This window comes from Falco peregrinus, chromosome Z, assembly GCF_023634155.1.
Source record: "Falco peregrinus isolate bFalPer1 chromosome Z, bFalPer1.pri, whole genome shotgun sequence".
Taxonomy (NCBI): domain Eukaryota; kingdom Metazoa; phylum Chordata; class Aves; order Falconiformes; family Falconidae; genus Falco; species Falco peregrinus.
In genome coordinates, this window is record NC_073739.1 from 54,213,231 (window position 1) to 54,240,143 (window position 26,913).

At 36.2% G+C, this 26,913-nt stretch overlaps 1 protein-coding gene across 4 annotated transcripts in view; it reads right to left on the reverse strand.

The window, feature by feature from the left end:
* KDM4C (lysine demethylase 4C) overlaps positions 1–26,913 on the reverse strand; it is a 304,693-nt gene that overhangs the window by 143,703 nt on the left and 134,077 nt on the right. For all 4 annotated transcript variants that reach the window (XM_055790391.1, XM_055790390.1, XM_055790392.1 and 1 more), the window contains exons 9-11: positions 5,775–5,968; positions 2,778–3,016; positions 353–714 (exon numbers count right to left, since the gene is read on the reverse strand). In XM_055790391.1, coding sequence (XP_055646366.1) covers positions 353–714; positions 2,778–3,016; positions 5,775–5,968 — 795 coding nt within the window. The remainder of the gene's footprint in view (positions 1–352; positions 715–2,777; positions 3,017–5,774; positions 5,969–26,913) is intronic.

The following is a 26,913-nucleotide window of genomic DNA, read 5'->3' on the forward strand; positions in this document are numbered from 1 at the left end:
TAGCAATAATTAAAGCTGATAGCCTTGCTCATACTGGCAGGCAGTGAACATGGGAACAGCTTGAGAATAGCTGCTGACAGTTTGGATTCACAGATATAAAGTGAATTTACTACATATCTAAAATCATAGGAAAAATATGTCAATGAGTAAGCTCCAGAAAAATTCTGCTTCTGGTTCCAAATTCCCACTCTTGCCTGAACACTTCAAAGCATGTTCAAATTAGCATCTGATTAAAATAATGCATATTCTTAAATGCTTTAATATGGATATCAGGTCTCATTAGAAGAATGCTCATTCACATTCCATTAAATCAGGAATATATTACTATAATGATGTAATTTGCTTCACATACACTGGATGTTTCCTTGCCATCAACTTCATCCTTTTTTACAGCAGGCACTTCTCCATGTTCCAAGCTACTTCCACAGCTTTCTAGGCCACTGACATCATCCTCTATCAAGACATTTTCCTCTTTATCTGAGTTTTCTGCTTCAGAAGCTTGTCCCTCTGACTTATGGTATGGTATAGATGAAACAGGTGGATCTGGAGATTTCAAACTCTCTTCTTTTCTATAGGTATCAGAAGTGGGCACGCACACCACAGAATCTTCAAATATAGACAGAGGATGACTGGAATCTGTCCTGTCCTCATCTTCCAGTTTTGTTTTCTCCAGTACAGGAAAAGAGCCCGAAAACGAGTCTGAATGGATGTTTCCTACAGAGCAAGTATATGATTTGTTAATAGATCTCACTTTATATTACTGTTTTTCATTTCAGAACAACCTGAGTTACTCAAATTCAGAGCATGGTTTCTCGCTTAGAAATCATACGAAAAAGCATGTAGTAGAAGGACACACACAAACATACGTTTGATCAAAGAATATATTAAATGTAAATGTAAGTTTGGAGTGTGAAATCTAGTTTTAATCATTTAATCAGTGTTTTGTATTTGAATTACAACAGGTCTTTGTTTCATCCAAAATAATATTCAGGTAGTTTGTTTACTGTGATATCCCACAAGCACTGTAACTAGTTGGAATAAAAACCACAAAAGTTTGGTGCATTGAACTTTATACCTATTATGCCTGTTTTAAAAATAAACAAAGAGTAATTGTTTATAATTATGAAAATATATTTCAGATAGATATCAAGAATATTTTGAAAAAAACTGGTCTAAAAATGAAAAGCAATTGGCATAATTCTAAATTTCAACAATTAGCATAATTTTATATTTCAGTGATGCTGAAGGGTGAAAATGCATGGATTTTACTTTATTAAAATTTTTCATCTGCTGATGTTTGCATGGGATAGACAGAACAACGGGTTAGAGAAGTCACCAAAAAAAAAAGTTCTGAAGAACTCTATGGCACACACAACAGTGGATCAGCAGAATATACAAGGCATTAAAGAAAACAGTCTCTGTAAGGTCCCTTCCTATTCTTTCTTTACAATGGTTATTTGAACTTCTTTTTCTGAAAAATTCCCTTTCAGTTCAAATGAATATAAAATTCACTAACACAAAGCCAATACCAAAACATAATCACTGGATACAAAGAAAACTCCCTCAACCAAGCATAATGGACATACTAGCCAGAGATAACACAAGACAAACGGTTGTCGCCAATGTTGTGTACTGGAGCTTCCACCATCATATCTAAAAAGGTCCAGGCACCACCCTTTAATAGCACAAAGGAAAGAGGATAGCTCTCCACTCTTCTCTACTTTTCCTTTTCTTGTCAATAAACACAAGATGGCTGCTAACTAACTCCTAGTTTCTCAGTGGTCATGAACACTCCAAACTTTTATTAAAAGTTGGAAGAAGCTGTAAAAGAATAGCATCTTGTAACAAAAAAAAAAAAGTCATTAGAACATACTAGGAAAGGCTTTGATAGAGCACCAACTGATTTGTATGCAGGAAGTTCTAAGCTTCCGTACCAGAATACTCACTTTGTTATCTTTATGTGGAACAATTCTAGCATTTGCCACCTCCAAATAACCACAAACATAACCATTAATATCCACAATCACAGTTAGCTAGGAAATTGTCAGAATCAATATGAAACCAATTGGGACTGCTCACAGGCTTCAAAGCTAAAATTGCAGTTTGCCTTTCTGAACAGGAATATGAAACTACACCTGAACTACAATGAAATGTGAACCAGAAGAACTAAAGTCCAGAATAGACCAAGTACATTAGTATAAAATATCGGGGGGGGGTGCGGGGAACATCTTTCTCTTGGCAAGGCCTTTGTTACCTGCACTGTCAGACAGCCCGACAGCTCAATTGGAAGTGACAAGAAATCCGGAGTCTCAAAATACAGCATTTTTATGCACAAGTATAGATCACTTGTAAAATGCCACATTTTTCACGTAAATACATGTAGCATCCAAAAGCATATATATTCCATACTGTTTGCATAAGTATTAAGAGATTCTGTATCATTTCTGCATCAAAAAAAAAAATTGCTGTAAAACACATCAATCTATTGAAGAAATACAATTTACAAAACCTCATCCTTTTTTTCCCCTTTAAAAATCACTACATTAAAACAGTTTAGGTGATATTACTCTTGGCTCAGAATATTAATTTGGGCATTTTCTCATTCTTACTGAATATCAATCTTATCAATGAATATCAATCTCTCTGCATAACTTTATACGTAAGCATTTTAGTACGCTACTTAGGCTAATACTATGTTTCAACATCAACTGATTTGTGGTATTAGAGTATCAACAGCCAACAACTTACATGTGAAACATAACCAGTCCTTATCTCACCTGCAACCTTGACATTATCCAATAAATGTTGATCCAGCTGCATTCTGCTGCTGTTTTCTTCTTCCCCAGAAGGCAATCCTGTGTTTACCAGTCTCACTTTTTTCCCAGGTTCTTCACTGACCTTGGAACCATCAGTAGTTGCTTCAGTCACTATGATTTCTGCACCAGCTACCACAGCAGATACTCTCTTGTCCTCTGGAGTTTTAAGCTTTTTAGATCGAGATCTGGTATGCTGGAAGCTGCCATAAGAGATATTGCTGTCAGAGAAGAATGTCTGTCTTGGATAAGATAAAACGTCTACCAATATATATGTCCCTTTCACCTGCTTAAAGTGGTAAAAAAATGACAATTTTTCATCTTTTTGTGTTGAGATAGTGTTTACAATTTATTAAGTGATAGATTAACAATTGATTGGATTTAACCTTCTAATCTTTTATCACCGTTCTACAGAAAAGTTATTAAACTGTAAAATAACCTTAAGTAACTATTACTTAACCATCATCCAAGCCAGCCCTTTAATGAATCATTCTTTTGAACCTGAAAGAGAGTAACTGTTACAAAAGTCATGAAGACAAAACATTCTCAGTTGCACTAAGATCAGGCGGGATTTCCAAAACCCCAATGCAACTAAAACACTAGTCTGAATACCCTTGTAAAATCAGGTCTGTTTGATTATCTTGTAAGTTTTATGTGCATTTTACACAAATAAAAAGCATCTGAAAGAAGAAAAAATTCTGATCACCAAATATTTGGAATGGCTACAAAATCAAGCAATACATTTCATAATGCTGAGTAAAAAACAAAGCTGAAATCAAAGCTTCACCATAAGTTTTTTCACCCTCAGAAGTAGAAGGGAAAGGCCAAAGCAGAAGAAATGGCATCATCTGTCATAAACCAGTTTTTTATTTATGTGCTTGGGATAAAAGTAACTAGAGATTAGTCCAGTTTCAAATTCAACTATGTGACATGCAAGGAGATTTTTATGTGCTTCATCACACAAGTTTCAAAGCTCATAACACACTAGGGATAAAAGCCCCACTATGGCAGGTGAACCAGGAGTTTTAAAAAGGTTTTGCATCTTAGGCTACAGACATCTCCAGAAAACATTTTGCCTCCACTTACATTTTACACTATGTCCCCCAATCTTTCAACACCCTTTCCATAAAATAGTAATTTCCAGAAAATTTGCCAGACTACGAGACATCCATCAGTTCACACTGTAATATAACAGCAAGTATTATTACTGTTTACGTAGAGTCATTAGGTGTTCTATCATAGCAAAGTATTTCAGCCGTAAATGTCAGTTTTAAGCTTTCCCTGTTACCATATTCATGAAGATTTCCATATATGGTATTTCTATGTTCACTCTGCTGAAACCTGTATTATTCCCATGATCAAAATTATGACAATTTCAATTGACACGTTACACTAGAAACGAAGTGAATAAACATTTTGTCCTTTTTTTGACGCACACATTGTTACAATGCCTGAACCAAAGCCAACTCAAGAATTAAACAGCATTGGAACTCTGTTTATGAGCTTAGCTAAGTGCATGAAATCAGCCCACATGTTCCTACGATAAAACTTTCAACACAGTAATTGCAATGTCTTTGCTTTTAGTTAAAACTGGCTACCCGTACGGGTACTACCAAATGAATCACTGCTGGTCCAAATGTGAACTTGCAGTTACACTGGACAATGCATACAGCAAAACACTACAAGGCAAAACGGCATTCAAACAGCTAAACACCAGAATTTCTCTCTCTCTCTGTGCCTCCGTTAATGTTATACATATACTACCAAACCGGCAGCCCAGCTGCTTCCCTAGTTGTCTTCAAGAACTGTTCTACCCCAAGAATGTTCTTACCCAGAACAAACCCAGTGTGGTACTTCTCAGCTATAACTTTCCACTACAGCGACAGTTGGTCCTTTTCTTTACAGGTTGACTTTCCTATTGTTTTCCTCAAGAAATACATTAACTTATATAGAAAATGAGGAAATTCAGTTTAAGAGCAAGTTAAGAAAGTAACTATATTGTAAAATAATTTGAAGAAGGAAGAAGGTCTTAAAAAATTCAATATTATCTGTAACCCTGCAAACTGCACTCTGCAGGAAATAGATACGAATAAAATTGCCCACCGTAGGCTAGAAAATAAGTAGATCATTATTGGATAATGAAGAAGAAAATCCATAAAGATCCTGTTAAGTAAGACAGGAAAGCATCAGTGTTATGTTTGTGCAATGCAAACAAGAAACATGATGCGCACAAGTAAATAGATCCAGCTATGAAACTGCTTTAATATGTCAAAGCTGCGATAGCTTCAGTGACAAGCTGAGAAACTTATTTCTCCTGGTTTTCTTGGTGGTGTCAGCACCAACAACTGAGATTTAGACCTTCCTTAGCATACTAAGTTATGATCTGTGATTGACCTGTGGTAGACACAGAGAGTATGCACACAACTGCAGTACTGCAAGAGTGTGCCAAATAGGCAGTGACAGCTCCTTGGAGTTAGATAGTAGTAAGGGCTAAGGCTATTGCTAGAGATTTCACACAGCTGTTGGGATTCTGCCACAGCTTTATGATAACTTTCCATTTTAACCTTTGCCTCAACTCTTAAGAGACTTCTCTCCTGTATTCTGGTTTCAGATGACACTAGAAACAACAGTAACCACTCACAACTTGAAAATTTCCATGGAATAATCTCTACTAAAGAAAGATTCTAAATACCACACTGGAATGCATTTTGATGCTCTCCATACTCATTAACTTCAGCTATCCACATAACTCTAAGTTAAATTAATTTTTCATGGTCATTCTGAAAAAAAAAAAAAGACTTGATTGTCCCCAAGTTCGTTTTAACACAGAAAAAAAGAAAAAAAAAACTTCATCTGAAGTAAATGAATTAAAATAACACATCAGAGAAAATGGCAAAAGAAACAAAAACAAAACTGGCATCAGTGAAGACAATTAAATGAAAAATAACAAAACAGAAATACCACTGGGGAAACTTCTTTGCTTTCCTTCTTCTCTGTAGCCAGGTCTTTAATTCAGGTGTTGATTCAGGAGTTGGTTTTGTATGATCAATGGTGTACAAATCCTTCCCCTGTTTCCACAGCTGGTATCTGTCTGGTTGAAACTTCCTCACAAAGATGTCCATAGATATCGTCACCATGTCTTTCATACAAGTGCACTTCAAGAGAAGACAGGAATTTATAAATGGTAAGTAATAGAACATGCCACAGTTTACAGTAAAGAAAGTCAAAAAAAAAAATCCCACATGTGAAAACCAGCTCTACTTTGATCAAAAATTTCCATTCTCCCCTCACTTCTTCAGGGGGTAAGGATCTTTCAAGAGAAGACACTATCTGAACAAATGTGACACACTAGGATTCCACAAAAGTATTCACGGACACTCCATTGTTTGATTAACTCCTACAGGTTAAGACCAAGAAGAAACTATTGCATTTATTTTAGCTTTGTTAGCCGGTTTTTATAGTGCAATACCATGTTGAATCCAGAGACTGCACAAACCTTCTGTGGCATCACAAGTTTCTTTTCAAAATAACTCACGCAGTACCTGTCTGACTCAAAAGTCTTTGCAGGTGTACAGTCCTAGCTTCTAACTCTTCAAAACAAAATGCATATGAGTACCGTATCAAGTTATAGTTTTGCCAAGGTTTTTCTACAAAGAGGAAGACACAAGCAGGAGAGGGTAATATTACGTTTAAGGTCTAGAAAGGTGGGTTACAAATGTATAATCTGACCTGCGCAATGCAGACCCTGAAATCTCATGAGGAACTTCCCTCATCAGCTTTAGTCCTTGATTTTAGTCCCCCCCAAGAATGTTTGCATTGGTTTTCTTTACAAATTATGCGTATGAGTGAAATATTTTAGACTTATTTGAATAAACTCTTAATTATGGTCATTGAAAATGCAGAGGAGTGTTCACTTGGCATACTTTAGATGCTGAGACAATTTTCAGACTAAAGTTACTGTCCCTAATGCTCAAAAATACCTAGTATTAGGAGATTGCAATAAGTAAATCAATATGCCTAGAGCACATAAACTATTGTGGTGGGTTAACTTTGGCTGACTGCAAGGTGCCCACCAATCTGCTCTCTTTCTCCCTCCTCAGCAGGACAGGAGGAGAAATAAGATGAAAAAGCTCACAGGCTGAGACAAGCACAGGGTGATCACTGACCAATTACCATCACAGATTTAACCTGAGGAAATTAATTTATTGCCAATTAATAACAGATTAGGATAGTGCAAAATAAGAACAAAATTAAAGCCAGCTTCCCTCAACCCCCTTTTTCCCAGGCTCAATTCCACTCCTGACTCTGGTGTCTGCAGGGATGTTTCTCTCACGTTCTCCTCACTCCTCTCTCTCACAGCTGCTGCACTGTGCTTTTTACCCTTTCTGAAATATGTTATCCCAGAGGGGCCACCAGAGTCACTGATGGGTTCAGCTTTGGGCAGCAGCAGGTTCATTCCGAAGTCAGCTGGACCCGGCTCTGTCTGACATGTGGGCCAGCTCCTGATCCCTTCTCATGGAAGCCACTGCTGCAGCCCCCCGACACTACCCACGCCTTGCCACGTAAACCTGACTGGCTAAAACATACAGTCTCAAAAGGAAAAAACTTTTAAAGAACTTGGTGTTACAGCCAAATGACTCTGTTAAATGGTAAAACTGAGAGTGTTGTCTTTCAGGTGAACAGATATATAAAAAAAGAAAAGGTAAATTCATAGCCTGGCCTTCTGGTTTGCTACAGCTAGTTTCATCACCCCTTTTAAACAAGGAGGGTGTTTAATCATAGAAAAATTGAACACAAGAGACTGAATGCTTTTCTAATAACTAGTTTTCTGTGTGCTAGATAGCATTCTTTATCTGCTATTTCTACCCATCATTTCTAGTCCACTCCTCTTCCTCTTGAAAAACATAAGATACATAATGGAAAGAAGGCATCCAAGACATATTAAAAATGCTTGGTTTCCTTTCAGTGTCAACATCAATATGCTGTGTATTCACAACATTGCCTCCTAATGCAAGACAGGAGAAAAAAAAAATCAACATAGAAACTGTAATTTTATGCAGCTGTCTTTAATGATAGTTCTTACCCAAAATATGATCTGAATTTTCCTTTTTCAAAAAAACATGTATATACATACATATACACATATTCTGTAAAAGACTTAACCTTATCTGAAGCAGTATGTCTCATTCAGAGAGTCCTTGATCAGTCACAATGAACAGCAACAGAAAAGCAACTAAGATACTTTTGTATACTGGAAAGGTGCATAGATGGTCCACTGTAATATTAACTTTTCTTAATTAGATTCGTAACAAAAGCAACCAGTGCTGGTTTTTCTCTTCATTTAAACACAAAATCTTTTCATAGTCAAGCCATGTTGCTACACTGATTAGAAAGGGCTGTTAAACCAAAAATTTAGAGGTTTACTGGTTTTGCTATTAGACAGCAAGGCTTCCAGTGGTTTGGAAGAAAATAATTGTTTGTCAGCATTGAAGTAACAAAGAATAAAATACATCAAGAAATAAAATGCATTCTATGATGGAATGATAATAATATATGAAAAGACTCAAAATAAATTAAGTTTAAATGAGGCACAGAATTTCTGCCTGTCAGTAATCTTTGATCAGTTTCCACCACATTTTAACAGAACTACTGTAAATTACTTTAAAAATACAGACCGGTATTAGAAATATCAGAATGTTTTACAAGTTTCAAAGCGTTTAAAAACATACACTTCTGACTGAAATGTAACGGAGAAACATCGGGCTCAACAATATTACTGCTTGCCAAACAATAGAGGAAGACAGACTTCTAGGCACTGAAGGCTGGAAATATTTGGAAGTATCATATCAGGCAACAACAGCAGGTACGTTTTGAAAACAAGTTCCACTCATATTCCCTAAAATGAGCCAAGAAAAAAAAATATCTTTTGCTTTGATAAGTAATCTTGAGGATTTTTTGTTCTTAGTGGTGGTGGTGATGGTTTTTAACATTTTTTTTCTTCATTTCCCATTTGACTGACTTGTAGCTGACAGTTATATAGCTTCCTGCTTGCAAGACAAAAAAATGACTGAAATATTCTCTCTAAAGCAAAACTAAATGTCATTCTGTTGAAGAAGTCTCTAGGGACAGACAGAAAAGGGACATGCTACTGTCTACTAAAATACAGTGATACTTTCATGCATCGCAATAATTTTGGAAACATCTTTTGATACTTTTAAAAGTAAATGAAAAATCGAAGTTTTTGGATCACCATGTAAAATACAATTGATGCTGCCATAGATAAATATTGCAGTCTTTGAACTAGAAGAAATTATTTTCTGTATGCAGTAGAATTAGTCTGATACATATTCTTCAATCAAAGATTAGTATTAGAAATCAGAATATTTCAGGGAACAGAACTCTATCACAAATCTTTGATACTACTAATATCATCAATACCAGCATTACTATTATTATTATTATTTATTCTAACAATGATACAGCCTGGAGGTAAGCAATTAAAATAACGTTTATTAAAAGCTGCAAGCTTTATAGCAATGAATTGGAAGAAAAATGTTTCAGCAACTTTAATTGGTATAACTAAATGAGAGATACATTTGTAATATGAGAAAATTACCTAGGAGAGACATACTCTGCTGAAAGAATTTTTTTCAAACACTTGCTATTTCTGAATGGAAAAAAAGAATAACTATTTTGAGCTAAAAAATAATAATTAAAAAATTTTAATTGTTCCCATTTTGCAATCCAGGAAAATTTAGCAGAATACAAGAAGCTTCTCAACCTATGCATTTTAAAAGTTAGACACATACTTAAGCACATTTTGAAATATGAACATTTTTCTTCTAAGTAGAATCACAGACTCATAGAATCATTTAGGTTGGAAAAAAACTTTCAGACCAAGTCCAACCATTAACCCAGGACTATCCAGTCCACCACTAAACCATGTCCCTAAGCACCTCATCTATGAACTTTTTAAACGCTTCCAAGGATGGTACTTCCACCACCTCCCTGGGCAGCCTGTTCCAAGGCTTGACCACCCTTTCAGTGAATGAAGTTTTCCTCATATCCAATGAAGCCTTCCCCTGGCGCAACCTGAGGGTGTTTCCTTTTGTCCTGTTGCTTCTTATCTGGGAGAACAGACCAACCCCCTCCCGTCTACAGTCTCCTGTCAGGCAGCTGTAGAGAGCAACAAGGTTTCCCACCACCACCACCCACCCCCACGCCCCCCCCAGCCTCCTCCTCTCCAGGTTAAACAACTCCCGTTCCCTCAGCTGTTCCTCAGAAGGCTTGTGCTCCAGACCCTTCACCAGCTTCATTGCCCTTCCCTGGACACACTCTCACTGAGGTAACTGTAGAATTCATGTTCTGAACATGGAGCATATTGACCCATTAACATCTATGCTAGTACCTAAGAACACTTCTTGAAACACGTACCATTAAGAATCAAGTACATGCCTTAAGGGTCTTTCTAATACTGCATCATTAATATTTACACTCTTTCATCACACAGAATCACTGGATTTTTAAAAATAACAAAAATATTCACTCTGTAGAGAGTACCATATTTTGCTGTAACAGAAAGTAAATTGATGATTTCTCTTATTATTTGACTAGTAGAAGGGGACTAATATTTCTTAGTACCACAGTTCTAAGCACCAAGATGTATATCCAGAGTCAAGCCTTTGTGATTCATATCTTTCCCTTTTAATGAACTATACCTAATGATGTATCTTCCAAGATGTGAAATCATGTCCTTATCCACAAAAATACCTTCTCAACCTAAACGTCAGTTGTTATACTACAGTATTACAATATTGAACACATTAAGCTTAAGACAGCTGGAAGATTTTGGACATTTTGTACATTGCACATTGGATTTTGTTAATGAAAACGTGATTTTCACTTTATCTGAAATCTACTTTGGTTAAAATTCTTCCAAAGTCTTCATTTGAGGAGTAGTATTCCATTAGGTTAAATTGTTGTCCTTCCTCTACGTAATCATTACAGGGAAAAAAGAGGCACCTAATTCACATTACACCTGTACAGCAGGTAAACCCTTTTACTACACATCTGTGGAACAGCATGTTGTGAAACCTAACAGTCAAGAGAAACCATGATAAGTTCTCTTCTTTGTAAAGAGAAAACGGATTTTTACAAAACACATAATAAACCATGAGGCGAATATTGGGCTGGTAACCTTCTTTATATGCTACACAAGCCCCAATCCACAAAGCTTTCTCTAAAAATGATCTAATCAATTTTTCACTGATACACCTTCCTAAGTGCTTATAATGATTAAAGCTTTCTTCACGGTACAGTGGCGATGATGTATTTATTGGAGACATTTTAAATAATTTAGATTCTTCTTACCAGCTTAACTTCAACTGCACTGAATAGACTATTTCACCCACTATATTTACTCTTCTTGTAATACTTTAAACAAAGCATGTTCAAACAACATAAAGAAATGCATTTTCATTAACAACAATTTAAAGTTACTGCAACTGGAACAGTTTCCTGTGGACTACCTGAAGAAGTGCTTGATAGTGTTAGGAGAACAGGATTTAATTAATCCCGGTGATCATCACTGTTCTTTGCTATGTAATCAGGCAGTGACATATTTTCATACTGACCTTTTGGCAACTTGTAGGCAGTGTTGCAGAAACCTTTGATATCAGTTAGCCACCTCTGCAAGCTTCAGTAGATCAAGCCTTCCTTTGATAAGTCATAAAGAGTACACTCACTTTTCCCTGATACATCCAGTCACACACAACAAAAATACAAATTCAATACTCTTTATACATATCCCACAATGTTTTGGGCAAATAATAGAACAAAGTGTTTCTAATAAATTCATTACTTGTATTCATTTATGCATAAGTAAATAGTCTGCAATATTTAAATAGTGCATTACAAAATACCTGGTTTTTTTCTGGATTCCTATTTTCAGTTTGTTTTACACTTCCACATAATCCCACCTACACATTACTGCACAAAAAAAGACTCATTATTACACAGAACTGATTCCATCAGCATCAGATGCTATTGCAAAAATGCAGCCATTTTCCTCCAATTCCTTTGAAACCTGGGCAACAGAAACACTATGACAGGACACAGCTGAAAGAACCCCAACTTTCTTTCACTCCTCAGCTCTTCTTTATCTTATCTGCCTGTTAACTCCTTTTTGATTAAAGTCTTTCTTTGCTTATATGACCCAGAAACCAGCATGAGTTAGGCGTGTAGATGAGAAACCCAATGAAATTTAAAATGGAAGCTATGCATCAGTCTATGATCCAAGGAACTTGCTGGAGAGAGGTAAAGATGAGGACAGAAAGGTATTCCTACACACAGCAAGAGGCGAGGAGATTTACATACATTTGGTAATTTCACAGTCGTCCAACTCTAAATCCAAGCTGTCATCCAGAGTAACTGATTAATGTACAGGTCAGCATTCTAACTCACCAAGTTTCAACACCTATCCATGCAGTAATTTTAAGCATGGGGGGAAAGGGAGGACTGTTGCAACACATGCTGCCAGATACGATGCAGTGCAAACTATAGTTGCTAACAAAGATCAACCCTTTTGAGTGCAAATAAAACAGTTGAAAGGGTATCTCCATAAGGCAATTGTTTAAGGTTACTGCTGGTTTGGGGGTTGTTTGGGGTAGGGTGGGACTTTGTTTAGGGTTTTTTTGTAACGTACCTTCAAAATAATTCCTTGGGTTTCCACTATCCTATACTTGTGTGTCCTACTACTCTAAATCCTTTACTCATACCTTTCCTGGCACTATTCTTGCCCCTTGGAAGATTTAAAATCATTATCTATTAACTTTTTTCCTCCTCCTTCTGATTTTACTCTGTATTTCTAGCCAAAATTCTTCTCATATTTCATTCACATTCACTTCTCCATCCACCCTTGATGCCTATACACAGAAACACTTTGCCTGGAGACTTTACCTCTCTGCTGTGTGTCAATCCTTCTCTTAGCTCTGCATTGTTTCCTTTCTTAGTGCCTTTGTACTACATTTCCTCAGATCCAGAAAATGAAGTCTTCTGTCCCTTAACTTAAATAGCCCTGTAACTCCTGTATTTTAAAATGGAAGAATTTAGACCCTGTGAAGTTATAATTTATCGCGAAGAAATTAATCTCCGTCTGCAGCAGACCAGAATTAACCCATTCTAAAATATCCCCTGAAGTAAGAAAACAAACACTCTGTGCAATAATATGTGTGTGTTTATATATAGCATTAGAAACCATAACTTGTTGTGCAATACCTAATATGGACCCATTACCATGTCATTCCTCCTCTTGATTACACAAATTCCAAGTCATTATCACAGATTTACTTACAGAAAGTTTACTACTATCAAGCATAGAAAAGGAATTTACAAATCACTCAAGTACAGCACTTCTGAATAATTACATATATCCTTAGCTCATGAAGTACAGCAAAGGGATAGTTGTAACATATCGTAGGTATGTCGTTATAATAGGAAACGTTCCTTCTCTACTCCTAAAAAAGAAATCGATAGGTTATCGATTTGAAAATTGTATTCCTACATACCAGCTGGGGAAACCCTCACATTAGAACTCAACATATGGTAGATTCAAGGGGGTTCTGGGAAAGAAGACACACATACACACCTGGTATGAGAAGACAGGCTGAGGAATAAGAGCTTTTTCTGTTGATTTGAAGTGTTGTTTATTGGCCAAAACAAACTGTTTCCTCCATTGCATTATTTAAGACCATTTTCTGGCACAATTAATATATCTATCTGTGTATCACTACTACTGCTGCTAGTTATTCCAGCAACCCCAATTATTGTCAGGGCTTTCAGAAGTCTTTTTTTAATTCAGGTTCAGGTTTAACAATAACTGAAGATTCATGGTAATATAACCATATGAGTATAGACACATCTTTTCCACCACCATTTGAATTTTTCAGAGCTCCAAACCTAGCTACCACTATTAAAAATTATGGTTGCATTTACACGTGATAATGCTCACAGACAAATTGTGTTGAAAACTAAATACTGTTAAGAGTCATCTAAAGCCTTAGAACTGCTGAGCGCTCCTCAGTGTCAATTCTGAAGCAGAGCACAGCAAAGGGAGTAGTGACTTGCCCTTATACTAATCAAAGGATAAATTACTTTTTAAAGTTCAGAAAATATTTTTTTCTAAAACTTTGAAGATTTCTAAAATGTATGACATATTTTTCTCAGGTTTTACCTTTTAGCATCTAGAACATTGTATTAAGGGATGTTAAAACCAGCAAATTAATGTTATCAATGGTAAATCACAGTACATAATGACTTCTGCCTGAGGGAAGAATGCAATGAAATTCTAATCAGAGGGAAAAGCTCTGGCCAAGTCTCATGTGAAGCATGTAAAGCACCATCATATTCATTAAATTTCCTTAAGGCATATGACAAACTCTTGCAAAAACCTTGTCTCAGTTTTTCAAAACTTAGATGCCCAGAATTCATCACTCATGTGATGTACATCTTGTACTTTCTATAAATGCTGAGTGAAACAGCAGACTGAATCAACCACTGTTTACTTCATATATCAATAACCTCACTGCTCCAATTGTTAGGAGTTATTCTTTACTGAAAATTCACAAAGGATAAGTACTACAAAAGTTAACACCTAACAGATTTATTCTAGATCATCAATCTACGTAATTATTTTTTGACCAAAATGATTCTTAAATCAAGTTATGTCTCCCAAAAACACTCCATCTGTACTCTTGCCCAGCAAAGCAGAACAATACTTAGAAAATCTATATACCTTCCAACAAATAATGAAAAAACCCTGTAGTTCTATACATCTTCATATCATGAATTTCAAAATGCTTTGCAAATATTAATGTTTCTTCCTGGTAACAGAGAAGAAGAAATCAGACCACAGAAAGGCTTGTTTGTCAAGGTCACAAGGAAAGCCACAGTCAGAATTGAGTCTAGAATATATTTGATTTTCAGTTCCCTGCTCCAGATGTTAGACCTCATTTCTAACCTGAACAGAGTAAAATTATTATCCCAGTTCTCAAAATAATCTCTTCTTTTTTCCCCCCAAGGCTTTCCTACTCTTCCAATTCTATTACAGAGAGAGAAAGAAAAAAAAGGGCAGAAAAATATTAGTGCAAAAAATGATTATATGATCCTACCACATATTTTAAAAGGTAATAAAACCCCAGAATTTCAAATAATCCACAGCTATCTATTAACGTAACTTACCCTTCAATAAAAGATGGAAAGAAAAGAAACTAGCTATGCAATGTTCTAACACTAATTAAATCCAAACTCAGTAAGCAATGGAGCACTGTGATATTAAAAATAAATAAATAAAACAATAAAATACCAAAACTCCAACCCTTGAAAGAAGAGGAATGCAAAGAAAAACCAAAAAACTTCTGAAGTTAGAACAAACTTCAAAAGGATGATTTTCTGTCATTGTTAAGTAAACCATGGGGCTGAGAACAAGGCAGTGTTGATGCTCTGTTAACACCTTGAGAAAAGGGGCTTTGTGACACAGATTGTCTAGGTTTGGCAAGGTAGGAGAGGATGAGAAAGCAGGAGACAATGTCAGTAAGAAAAAAACTGCAGAATCCTCTATGACTTTTTCCTCTAATTAATAAAAGCTGTATGGAAAACCCATCAAAAGTTGTCCTGTTCAGACACTGACACGTTCGTGCTATAAGCCATCTTGCAGGCCTATGAAGCAAGCCCCTCAAATGTTCCTACCGGGGTACTGAAGTGCCAAGTTGAGTGTGAAAACAGTAACACTAGAAGAATGAAATCTACTCACAACTCAACTCTTACAGTTAGTATCTTGGAACACTGGGCTCAACTATTAAAATTACTCAAACATATAACTTGCAAAAATATGAATCAAAAGAGCGGAACCAGAGCATTACATATTTTGCCTGCCGCAAAGAGGAAAGAGTAGCTGAACCAAAGGAAAATTCATTGCATGAAGTACGCATTCAAAATAGGGTGAAACTACCCCTAGACATTTTTTGAAGAAATAGAATGTGCTTCTGTTGACTAAAGCTCTCATACAAAAAAACTGACTCACTGATGCAAAGCAAAGTCCCTTCTAGCAAGCACTGGGTTATCAACAAATACATCATTGTCACTGAAGATCCTAGAGAAACATCTGCCAATAGTCATGGAAAATTGAACCCATTCCTAGAAAATATGAGTTTCCAGCTAACAAATATGATAGACAAACAGAAAGGCCCAGTGTAAACAGAGACAGAATTCAATTTAAACTCCTAATGAAAAAAAATGACAGACCATTCAAAGCAATGGAATTTCCTTCCACTCAAGTGGAGAAAGAAATGAAGGAACAATGATGTTGACAACACTTTTATGGCTTATGGTTTCTAAAAGAATGATAATCAAATGAAGGACTTGACAGAAGATGATGACCAACATTCCTCTTACCTCAGCTAATTTACCATGCCCTGGAGTTGGGAAAATAAACATTTCTTCAGTATTCACTGAAGCAGTGATCACAGTTCCTATGCTGACAACTATGGATATAAGGCAGAAACTTTCCTGAAAAAATATCTAACAATACCGTTCTAGTGGTGGTCAAGCTTCTCAGAGAACAGTAAAAAAAAAAAAAAATACACTAACTCCACAGATATATCAGATACATACATGTAATTTGTGTCTATGTTCATCAACCCATAAAAGAGAATGAGAGTTAAAGCAAACTGAACACCACCAAGTGTTACAATAGGTAAGAATGAATATGAACCCAGTATACAGAGCTGAGTGTGGAGCAGGCAGACTCATTATCAGATAAGAAATTGAAAACCACTTACTAAGGTACTAGAATTACTTGCCATGTCTTTGGTTCAATACATTTTATTAAACCAGTCTGTAACAGGACTGTTCTCAATCCATTAGCTCTTTGTCTTACGAATCTAGTGCAGCTAATATCTCCAAGTATCAGTATTACTTGGAATAGAAGCACTGACTTGCCATTAGCCTGTTCAGAAGTAGGCTAGATGGTCAAATTATTGATCCAAGAAATATCTGGCCCCATCAACAACTGCAATAAACAATAAAAATGCACATATTAGAAAAAAACTATTTTTCTAATTTTATCGAGAGATTCACTTTGTGATGCATTAGCTAGGATGCTGTTTTGCTGCTCAGGAAATACAGAATGAAAAAAGTTTGGTATTGCAGAGCATTATTACTATATAGTACTGGACAGTCAAAGAACTTCAGAACCAAGACCTGTACAGCTATGTAAAAGAGCAGGCAGCCACATACATCCACAGTCTTTCTCCCACACTCATACATCCATACAAGATGTTCCAGGCAACCCTCTGAAGCTATGAAAGTAGTATGACCAGAGATCTGTGTGGCTGCAAAGCATATCATATCATAAAGTCATCACAGAATGGGTTGGTCGGAAGGGAACTTAAAAGATCATCCAGTTCCAACCCCTCTGCCATGACCAGGGACACCTTCCACTAGCCCAGGTTCCTCAAAACCCCATCCAGCCTGGCAATGAGCACTTCCAGGGATGGGGCATCATTACTTTCTTGGCTTTGTGACTGCACTATTACCTATTTATACCAGCCTATACACTACCACAACTCCTTGGCATTAGGAGGTTGTGAAGAAGCACATTCAAAACAGTTTTGTCTTCATCAGTAAGTAGCTATGGATGATTCTTGACAAGCCGTATGTTTAAACCAAAACCTCTTTACTATGCCTTAGTATTTTTAAATCTGCATACAATTAAATGGGAGCTAACGGGTAAACTTTTTAAAACACTTTTCTAATACAGATAGAGCAAAAGGCTGCATAAGTGAAGACAGAAGGCTCACAAACTTACCTAGCGAGGGTTATGAAGCAGTAAGAGGAACTTATGAAAAATGTTACCAAATGTTGATCATTCGTAGCAAATAGATTGAAAAGGCATCGCACTGTTAAGGCAACTTTGCTCTTATCAAACAGTATGCTTAGTATAGTTTTTTTCCTTTTCTTTTTAAACAGAACACAATAAAGAATGTGTGTCATTTTATCATTATACATTTTGGGTGGCTGTAGAAGATAAAAGGATCATTTAAGATCTATATGTCTTCTTTCAGTAGTTACTTTAAGTAATCAGAATTGCCATCAGCCAATTGTCCCTTATGTTTTGACAAAAGATCAGGATTCTGCTTGCAAGAGAGTGACAATATGATGTGATGCCTATTGAATTTTTCTGCCAAATGAATAGAAGATATTTTCCCACAACACTGCATGGAGATAATTTCTATAGTCACAAAGTCTAATAGAACTAATTAAGCTTCTACAGGCAAAACAAAATTATGGCTAGCTTCCTGTGGATTGGGCCCAAAATTTAGGATAAGGAGTTCATAAAGAGAAGCTGTTTGATGTTTTCAAGATAATCAGGTAATCAGATTTATGTCTCCATAATCATCTCATGTAGGAAATTAAATATGAGTACTTATACCTAAGGATTTTGGGTGTGCATAGAAACCTAAATGCTACATTTCTGATGCTGTCATATCCTTAGGTGTATTTGGTTTAATCAGACACAAGACTTTAGACATGGACTTCACATTACTGTGGTTCTTACTTAGAAAGCATAAAATGTATTTATTTTACTGATTTTTAGTCCATTCTAAAACATATGTTTATTCCACCTGAAATAAATTAAACTGTTGTTGAAATGTAAAGGCTTTAACTTCATAGAAATATCTTCTTTGCATTTCATGCAAAAGAATATTGTGTTACATTACTTCCCCTCTAAAGGGCCTTTACAGGAGGTTTGTATTTGGCAGGGAGAAAACTGATAAAACCAAACAAATAATCCTGTATGATATCTCAGTTGCTTTTTAATCTTTGAAAAGTCTATTAATCAGACAGAACATGTCCAAAGAGTGAAGATTTCTGCATCAACTCTGCATTACCTTCCAACAGTTCCATACATTTCTATGAAACATTCTATCCCCACTTGCAGCTAGCCTGAAATCTATCATAAAATAAGCTGGTATCAGTTCCATAGGCTGGCAGGCAGTGAAGACCAGTCTAAGATAATTCGACCTCATTCCAGCCAGCTGTATTTCTAGTTTTAAAAAACTCACATCTGTATGTTTTATACAGCAACACCAAAAAAAGGCTATATATAGATGTGTAAAAGGAAATCACTATATGCAGTTCTTTTATTTATGCATTGAAAAATGCCTTCCTATTCTGATCTATTAACTGTCAAGAAGAAAACCTACATAAATATGTTCTACCTTCATGAATATGTTCTTCAGGGGGAAAACAAACAAACCAACCACACCAACCAAAACAGCAGTAGCTTTCCATTAAGAAATCCAAAAGCCATTTTTCCTGGCTGTTTGACACAGTAAATTAAAGTGGGGGAACTAGGTTTAAAAGAAGAAAAAAAAAGATCCATATGAAATATTTTGACTATTCTAATTCTACATTAAATACATTTTATATAGATTCAGTATTGCAAAAGTGGAATATTGTCAGCAACTCAAGCCCTACTCTGCCCTTAAACACTAACACTAAAAAAGTAAGCTGTCTATGTAACCAGACAGTTAAACCATTTTTATCAAAACTCCCTAATGTAGTACCCAGTTAAAGCAGAAGAATCAGAATCTGTTACATATTTCCATCAATTTTAATAATCTTTTCCTTGCTTGCTGCATATCTAAAAAGCTACCAATTTTTCAAGAAAACAATAGCTTACATTCTGTAATAGTTCTAATTAAGAATCCCAACTCTACAAACAGAATTAAGGTCAATTTCAATGTAATGTCCAAATTTCTGGGCATTTCCATTCCATTTTGAAGAATGGATGATGGAGGTGAATTCCTCAGTTGGAAAGCCTAAAATAGAAGACCTACCATCTTGATGTTCAGTCACCTGCATTCAAAAATAAGGTGATGCTTCCTTGAGGAACCTCATGAGCTTAGTTAATGCAACTCTATGTTCTGATTTGCAGGAGATTTCTCTTTAAGTTCAGGTGTGGCATTCTAACATGAATACACCTCATATTGCCCTCAAAGAACCATTACTCTCATCTCATTCACGCAAAAGCTGTGATTATGTCCTTCTATTAACACATTTTTTCCCAAAAGTAAAAACTGATGTTCAATTACATATCTTGATGACAGAACCAACAAGAGAGGAAATTAAACTATGCAGTAAATAGAACGGAATATGTGAACATCTTCAGTAAAGGATGGAAATGACCACACAATTATTTTTTTTTCTCCTAACATTTTTTCCTTATTCCCTGTTAAACATACGTAAGTACTTTTAATTCCAAATTCTAGAAAATAGCATTTAAAAGTTTTGTGTTCAGCATGGGTCTCTGAATACTTAATAAGGTTATTTTTTATTTATATTGCATGTGATAAGAACAAATTAGATCATTAAATTTTAACATTCCATGGAGGAATGATAATGGCTTTCTGATGATGTCAGAATAGTTAGTATAAAACTTTTGCATTTACTTTTCCAGTGCGATCAGCATCTTATTTTATTGTACAGATGTCACTCTACCAAATTATTATCAGATTGTTCCATCTTTAAGTAGATAATTCTATGCCATATGTTTGTGTAGGAATTAAGATTCTTGCACTGGAACATACCATATTGTGCTCTCTCACTAAAATACAGTTAAAGAATTAATGCTTAATAGACACATGCAGTGAACACTAAACCTGCCACTGGGAATGATGTGACAAAAAGGGGAACATTACTTGATGTTCTTTTCAACTGTAACCAACTATTTGGAAAAGAACTAGTAATCTAAACTCAAGACTTGTACAATCATGAAATCACAACAGGGAAGATGGAGGGATCGTGAATTATATTCTTTTGTAAATTGCCTGTAAGCTTATCTATCTTCTGAGAAAATGCCAAGTTTCTTCAGCTTCTTTTGACTTCAATGGAAGCTGACGATGCAGCATGCCTTGCAAAATCAGAAGCTTTGTGAATATAGCTAGCTTAAAGTGCAAGTAAAACAGGGTTCAAGACAGTCACAAACAGAAGAAAATTTAATTTAAAAGAAATTATAAAGATAGCAACCTGGATCAGGAACATTGGTGTTTTATCCAAATTCATCACAAGTATAGATGAAGTGTTTGTTACAGGAAAAAAAAGTAGCAAGATGACCATTCTAAAAGGAGATGCACATCTTAAAATCATTTTTCTGTGAAACATTTACTCATTAAATACCACATCTTCTACCCTGTATACACTAAAAAGACAAAATGACCACTTCCAACTTCTTCACGACTGCATACAAACAAATACAGAAGGAAATGCAACGGATTTATTGCATGCTATGTCTTCATTTTCAAGGATAACATTCTTCTTCAATTCTTATGTCAACTGCAGCAAGCAGAACTGCTAAAAAGTTCTACCAAAAGTTTACATTCTTCATATAGTATCAAGTGGAATGAAATATATCACCTAACAAAAGCTCTGCAATTGCCACAGAAATTTCCACAATAACCTCTTTTGCTAGGTACCTACCAAATGAGGTCTGAGTCATGAGGTTTTTTTTGTTCTATGTTTATTTCTTTCAGGCTGATTACAAGGGAAATTGGAAAAATAAAGAAAAAAGATAACAAGCAGTATACTGTCAGTACTAAAAGTCATCTACTTAAAGACACACTAGTTACTTTTCCTTTTTTTAAGGACAGCCTTTAAGCAGGTTGAGATTTCATTACTGCTCCAATTCTGGGGACCATAACAGGCAATACTCCAGTTTAAAGGAAGTAAAACCAAGTGGTTCTAATGACAAAATGAAAACAGATTCAAGATGGCTATTCCTATTCCACAAGAAGCAAAAGGGTGGGGTTTTTTTCCCCTTGTTGGCCTCCTGCTCTGGAACTCAGCATTCATCTCTGAAAAAAATAAGCCTAATTCATTCCTGCCATATGCTTTTGCAGTTCTAGTTAATGTTCATAGAATTACAGCTAAGCCACATGTCTTTTCCCCTACATGAGCTACAAGGTTGCCTACTCTAATACTAAAAAATTATCAGGTGGTGATAATAGAAAAGGTATTTTGTTATGTCCTTCTAAACTGTTTTTACAGGACCCCAGTCTGGAACTCCACTTCTACCTGGCATAAAAAAAATTCACTGTGATATTAGCCTAAATATATTCATAGGTTGCCTGTGTGATTTCTTCATATTGTACTGGGGTGAACATTTTCATACTTCAAAGGATAATGTTTCTAAACCCACCAGGTCTGCAACAGAACCAGAGGATTTGGTTACCTACAACTCACGTACAGTTTGGTGTTCTGGACCCATCTAACAGACAGAAGAATTACGCCTACAAGGGAGAAAACCAGAAAGCTAAAATGCAGTTATACATAAAATTGTAGCTTGCTTCTCAATCCCACTTCTGTGCCTGTGCTACACATTCAGCTCTGCTCTAGTCAACAAACTAAGGGGGTTTTAATTTGTTTTCAAATAAGAATCCTCCCTTTTGAACAACTTTTTGAATTAACTTTTCTTGAATGTTAGTGATCGGAATTGCATTTCTTTCAGACGGGTTTTACCATGGTCTTCTACAATGACTGTGACATTTTCGTATCACCAGCACAAAAACAAAAAAAAGTTGTTTCTGATACTATCTACAATTGCATTTCTTTTATTCAATAACATCCCGTATGGTTGTCACAGTTATCAGCTAGAGCAGACCCAAAGTCCACATCATTTCTAAGTGATGAGGTCCCAGCTGCCATCCCTGTTACTCACACCTTAGAGGACCACCTTTTTAAACTACTAAAGAAGCAGATGAAACTGAAGCATTTGACATTGTGGTGGCTAGCATATGTCCACCAGAAGCAGTGCCAAGGCACTCTCCCATTTGTGCAACAATATCACTTAGGACTAAGAGACATTTTTCTTCACATTTGAGAAGATACACACACTAGGGGTATGACAGGATGGCAGAATTGCAAGAGAGCAATATAGTAAAAATCCTTCCCACCTCACCACCCACCCCTGCTATGGTTTCAGCATTTTAAAACAGAGGTGATTAATTTCTTCATCAAACACAAAATAATAATATTTATTAAATAACCACAATGACAAACAGCAAAAATTACCCATTGAGGCAGTCCCACTACTACCACTCCACAACATCTTAGGCTCAGATTTAATTCCTAGCTTGAATACTTGTGCTTAAGGTTTCCTACCCTTCCAGGTGACTTTTGTCTGCAGTCCTGTTACTCAAAAATTTTATTTGCTCAAGTAGTATTTCTAGGTTTCTGGGAAACAGAAGATTCTCTAAACTTGGAAAAGTGGCAATTATTTTACATTTGAATAAATTGGGAAACAGCAAGTAGATTTCTAATAACTACAGCCAAAGGAATCTGTCTCAGATTTTTCTGCCTCACCCAACAGGCCTCTTTCTCTGATGCGTCTTGAATGTTCATGATTCTCACAGCCTGCCAGCCAACCAAGGAGACAAGGCTTAAATCTGTAACTGGGCTCAACCTACATGCTACAGACTTGTTGTCTGCAAGACTTAGTTTCAGAATCTGTGACCAGTAATTAATACAGATTTTCACAGCTCTTTCATCCAAAGAAGGTTTTAATCTTAAAGAAACAAGTAACTCAATGAAAAACAATGTTTAAACAATGAAACATCATATCTGTTTTCCACAAGCTTAGCTCAGTTGCCTCAGATGACACATGCAGTCTCAATCTCTACATCTGTTTTTCAGTGAATAATTCTCAAACATTTCCCTAGGACAACTAGGAGATTTAGTTATTAACATTAACAATAGCATCATGGTAGCTTCTTTAACAGACTTGCTATTGCATCACAACATTGCGTATGCAGCACATTTCCAACACAGTCACACAGCAATGCCTTCCTTGCTGCAGGACCAGGTCTAGTACACTGGTACCAAGCTGCTCTGCTTGTTTAACAGGCCTCAGTTCAAACACAGACTAAAGCCATTCCTACTTCCAAACCATATGCCGTATTCAAAACACTTTATTCTCTCCCCATATAAAAAGCACAGCAAAGTGCTGGTGCACAACATGTGCAGCACTGCCATTAACCAGGCGATACATGTTATGAAAGATACCAGTTACAGGCAGCAGGTAGACTAATCTTTACCTTGTTTCCAGGTGCAGAATGTTTTTTAGATTTTACAAAATGCTCTTCAACACCAACAGTTAATTTCTGTGTTTTTAATATAAAATAGCAACGCTGACACAGATCAATTAATTGCCTCCATAGACTTTTGATGGCAATTTTGAAATCAACTAAAGATTTGGAGAAAAAAACCACAAACAGGTAGTAAAGGTGATGTGTATTTAAATGCATTACATTCTCAACAATGTCAAGAATGCTTTCTACCTGTCAACAATGGTATCTTCCAGTTTATAGCGATTAACTTTTTATTGATTAAAAATATAACAATCCACTCTAATATGCTAGAACCGATATACTTCTTTCAAAACTTAGCTACAGCATCACACCACTTAAATCCAGGCCCCTATATATAGAAGAAAATGACAGCATTGGAGTAACTTGCACTAGGACATTCAAAATCACTGAGAGACACAATGGACTGGAAAAGTATCTATGTTGTTACGGAACAATTTTACACTATGTAATTTGTACTGAAACAGAACATAAAATAAAAATTACAATTCACTATTTTTAAAAGTCATAGATAATTTGGCCTTTTTTTACAGTAGCTCAGAAACAATTGCAAAAGAAAATGCTACTACACCACAGCCACATTCTCATTGCAGAGATTTTTATTTTCTTTGGCTTTCATGCTCCAGTTTTTCAACTATTAGAAGACTGAGAAAACAGTTGTGTGTAACCATGACTTTGTCACAATTGGCAACAGACTCTTCTGTTAATCACCACTATCCCAAATGGTACCCAGCTTGACAGGAAGTATGGCTAGGAACCAATTTAAACTCCAGCAATGAAAACTGTCTTAAAGGGAAGACAAATACATGGAAGACTGATTAAAAAGCATAGACCAAGGACATTCATACTTCCTTCCACCCTTGAATGCTCAGATTTAAAGTCACTTAGAAATTCCCAGGTAATATTTTGCTTCAGGAAATCATGAGTGCTTATCGGGCCATCACCCAAAGGAACCTAAACATACACAAATGACATACTAGCTTCCCCTTTAGTTTGACTGAGGAACATGTCATCTTGCTCATGCAGTGAAAGTGAATGATGCTGCTCAGAGAATACGATTTTTTTTTTTTAATCATTCCTAACACTATTTGTAACTGCCATCTGTAATAAGGTAAAATAAACTGATACTATTGAATACATAACAAAAGTTAAACTCCTACTCAAACATGGAAAAATGCCATTTTCCTTAATATCAGTTAGTATACAACAGTGACATCTTGTACATACACTATGAAATACTGGCAATAAGAACAGAGGTAAGGTTATTAACATGCAATATTTGTCTGATCTGCTACATATTACAAATCTTACATTCCACACGTCTAGTTTTATAGCAGCATGGCAACACTCCTAATGGACACTGTTAGAGTTTGATAATTAACATCCAGTTTGGGAAAATAAAGCACGGTACATGGCATGTTTTACAGCCCCAGCTTTAAGCCACCTGCCAAAAAAAAAAAAAAAAATAAAAATAAACAACTGGAAAACCACCCCATCAAAAAAAAACAAAAACCCACACAACGAAACCAAAAAACTCCCAAACAAACAAAAAAACTCAAACACCAAACAGAACAAACCAGCACCATTCACTTCATTTGGGAAGACTGATTTTCTTTTTAGTTGGGTGTCTTGAACCTTTATTCAAGTAACACATGGTAGAGAAAACAGAGGTCTCATTACTGTTTCAAATACATAAAATCAAGCTCTGTGTTCGAGATCATCACTGAACAGTCACTTTCTTTGTAATTATCAAAAAGTATCAATTAACAGACTGCAATGATTGGTGAAAAATATTATGTAAGAAAACAACTCACAAAACAGGTGCCCCTACAGCCATAACTTACTAGCCAAATAAATATCCTGGTGCACCAGGCAACCAGAATTCCACTGCCAGTAACAAAATATGAGACATGCTCTGCTTTGGTCTTCAAGTCTTTATTAGAATATATAACCTTCACTTTTTACATAACAGCCCTGTTATCATATTTTCTTTCATGAGGAGCAAGGAAAGAAAGAAGCATAGCACAGACTTCAGACTTCAGCAGAGCAGATTTCAGCTTACTGAAGGAACTGGTTGATGGGATCCCAAAGAAGGCAGCTCCAAAGGATAAAAGAGTTCAGGAAAGCTTGCATATTTTAAAGGAAAACACTCTCCCAGCCCATGAAAAATTTGCCCTGATACTCAGGAAAACCAGCATGTTTAAATGTAGCCAGAGCTGGTTTGGCTAACAGTAACTGAAGACTAAGCTCCAAAGCAACAAGGCAGCACATGGAAGTTGGAGGCAGGGCAAGCCTGTAAAAGAATTTTAGGCATGTAGGGATGGTGTTAGGAGAGCCAAAGCTCATCTAGAGTTGACACTTGCAAGGGATATCAAATGGCAACAAGAGCAGCTTCTACCACTGCTCTAGTAGTAAAAGGCTGACCAAGTAAAGTGTGTGCTCACTGCTGAATGAAGACAGTGATGTACTGACAGAAGGAACTAAGTAAGAGGTGCTTTCTTTGTTGCAGTCTTCACAAAGCCCCTCCACCTTCCATGCTCAGTAGTACAGTAGAAGAAGATGGCCTACCAACATGGATGAGAGCTGTCAACCATTCCTGCCAAAACTCAACCCATCCAGCTCCATGCAGCTGATGGGCTGTATCAAAAAAACTGGCTATTATCATAGTAAGACTGCTTTCTGTCATCTTTGAAGTGCTGTGGAGATGACAGGGGAAAGTACTGGTGACTGGACAACAGTAAACATTGCACACATCTTCAAAAGCAGGCCAAAAGGTGGTCCAGAAACTGCAGATCAATTGGCCTTCTTAGGTGTCAGAGACAAGTCATGAAACGAGTCATCTTGGAGAACACTTATAGGCACCAAGAGTGAATCATGACTGAATAACTTGATTGCCTTCT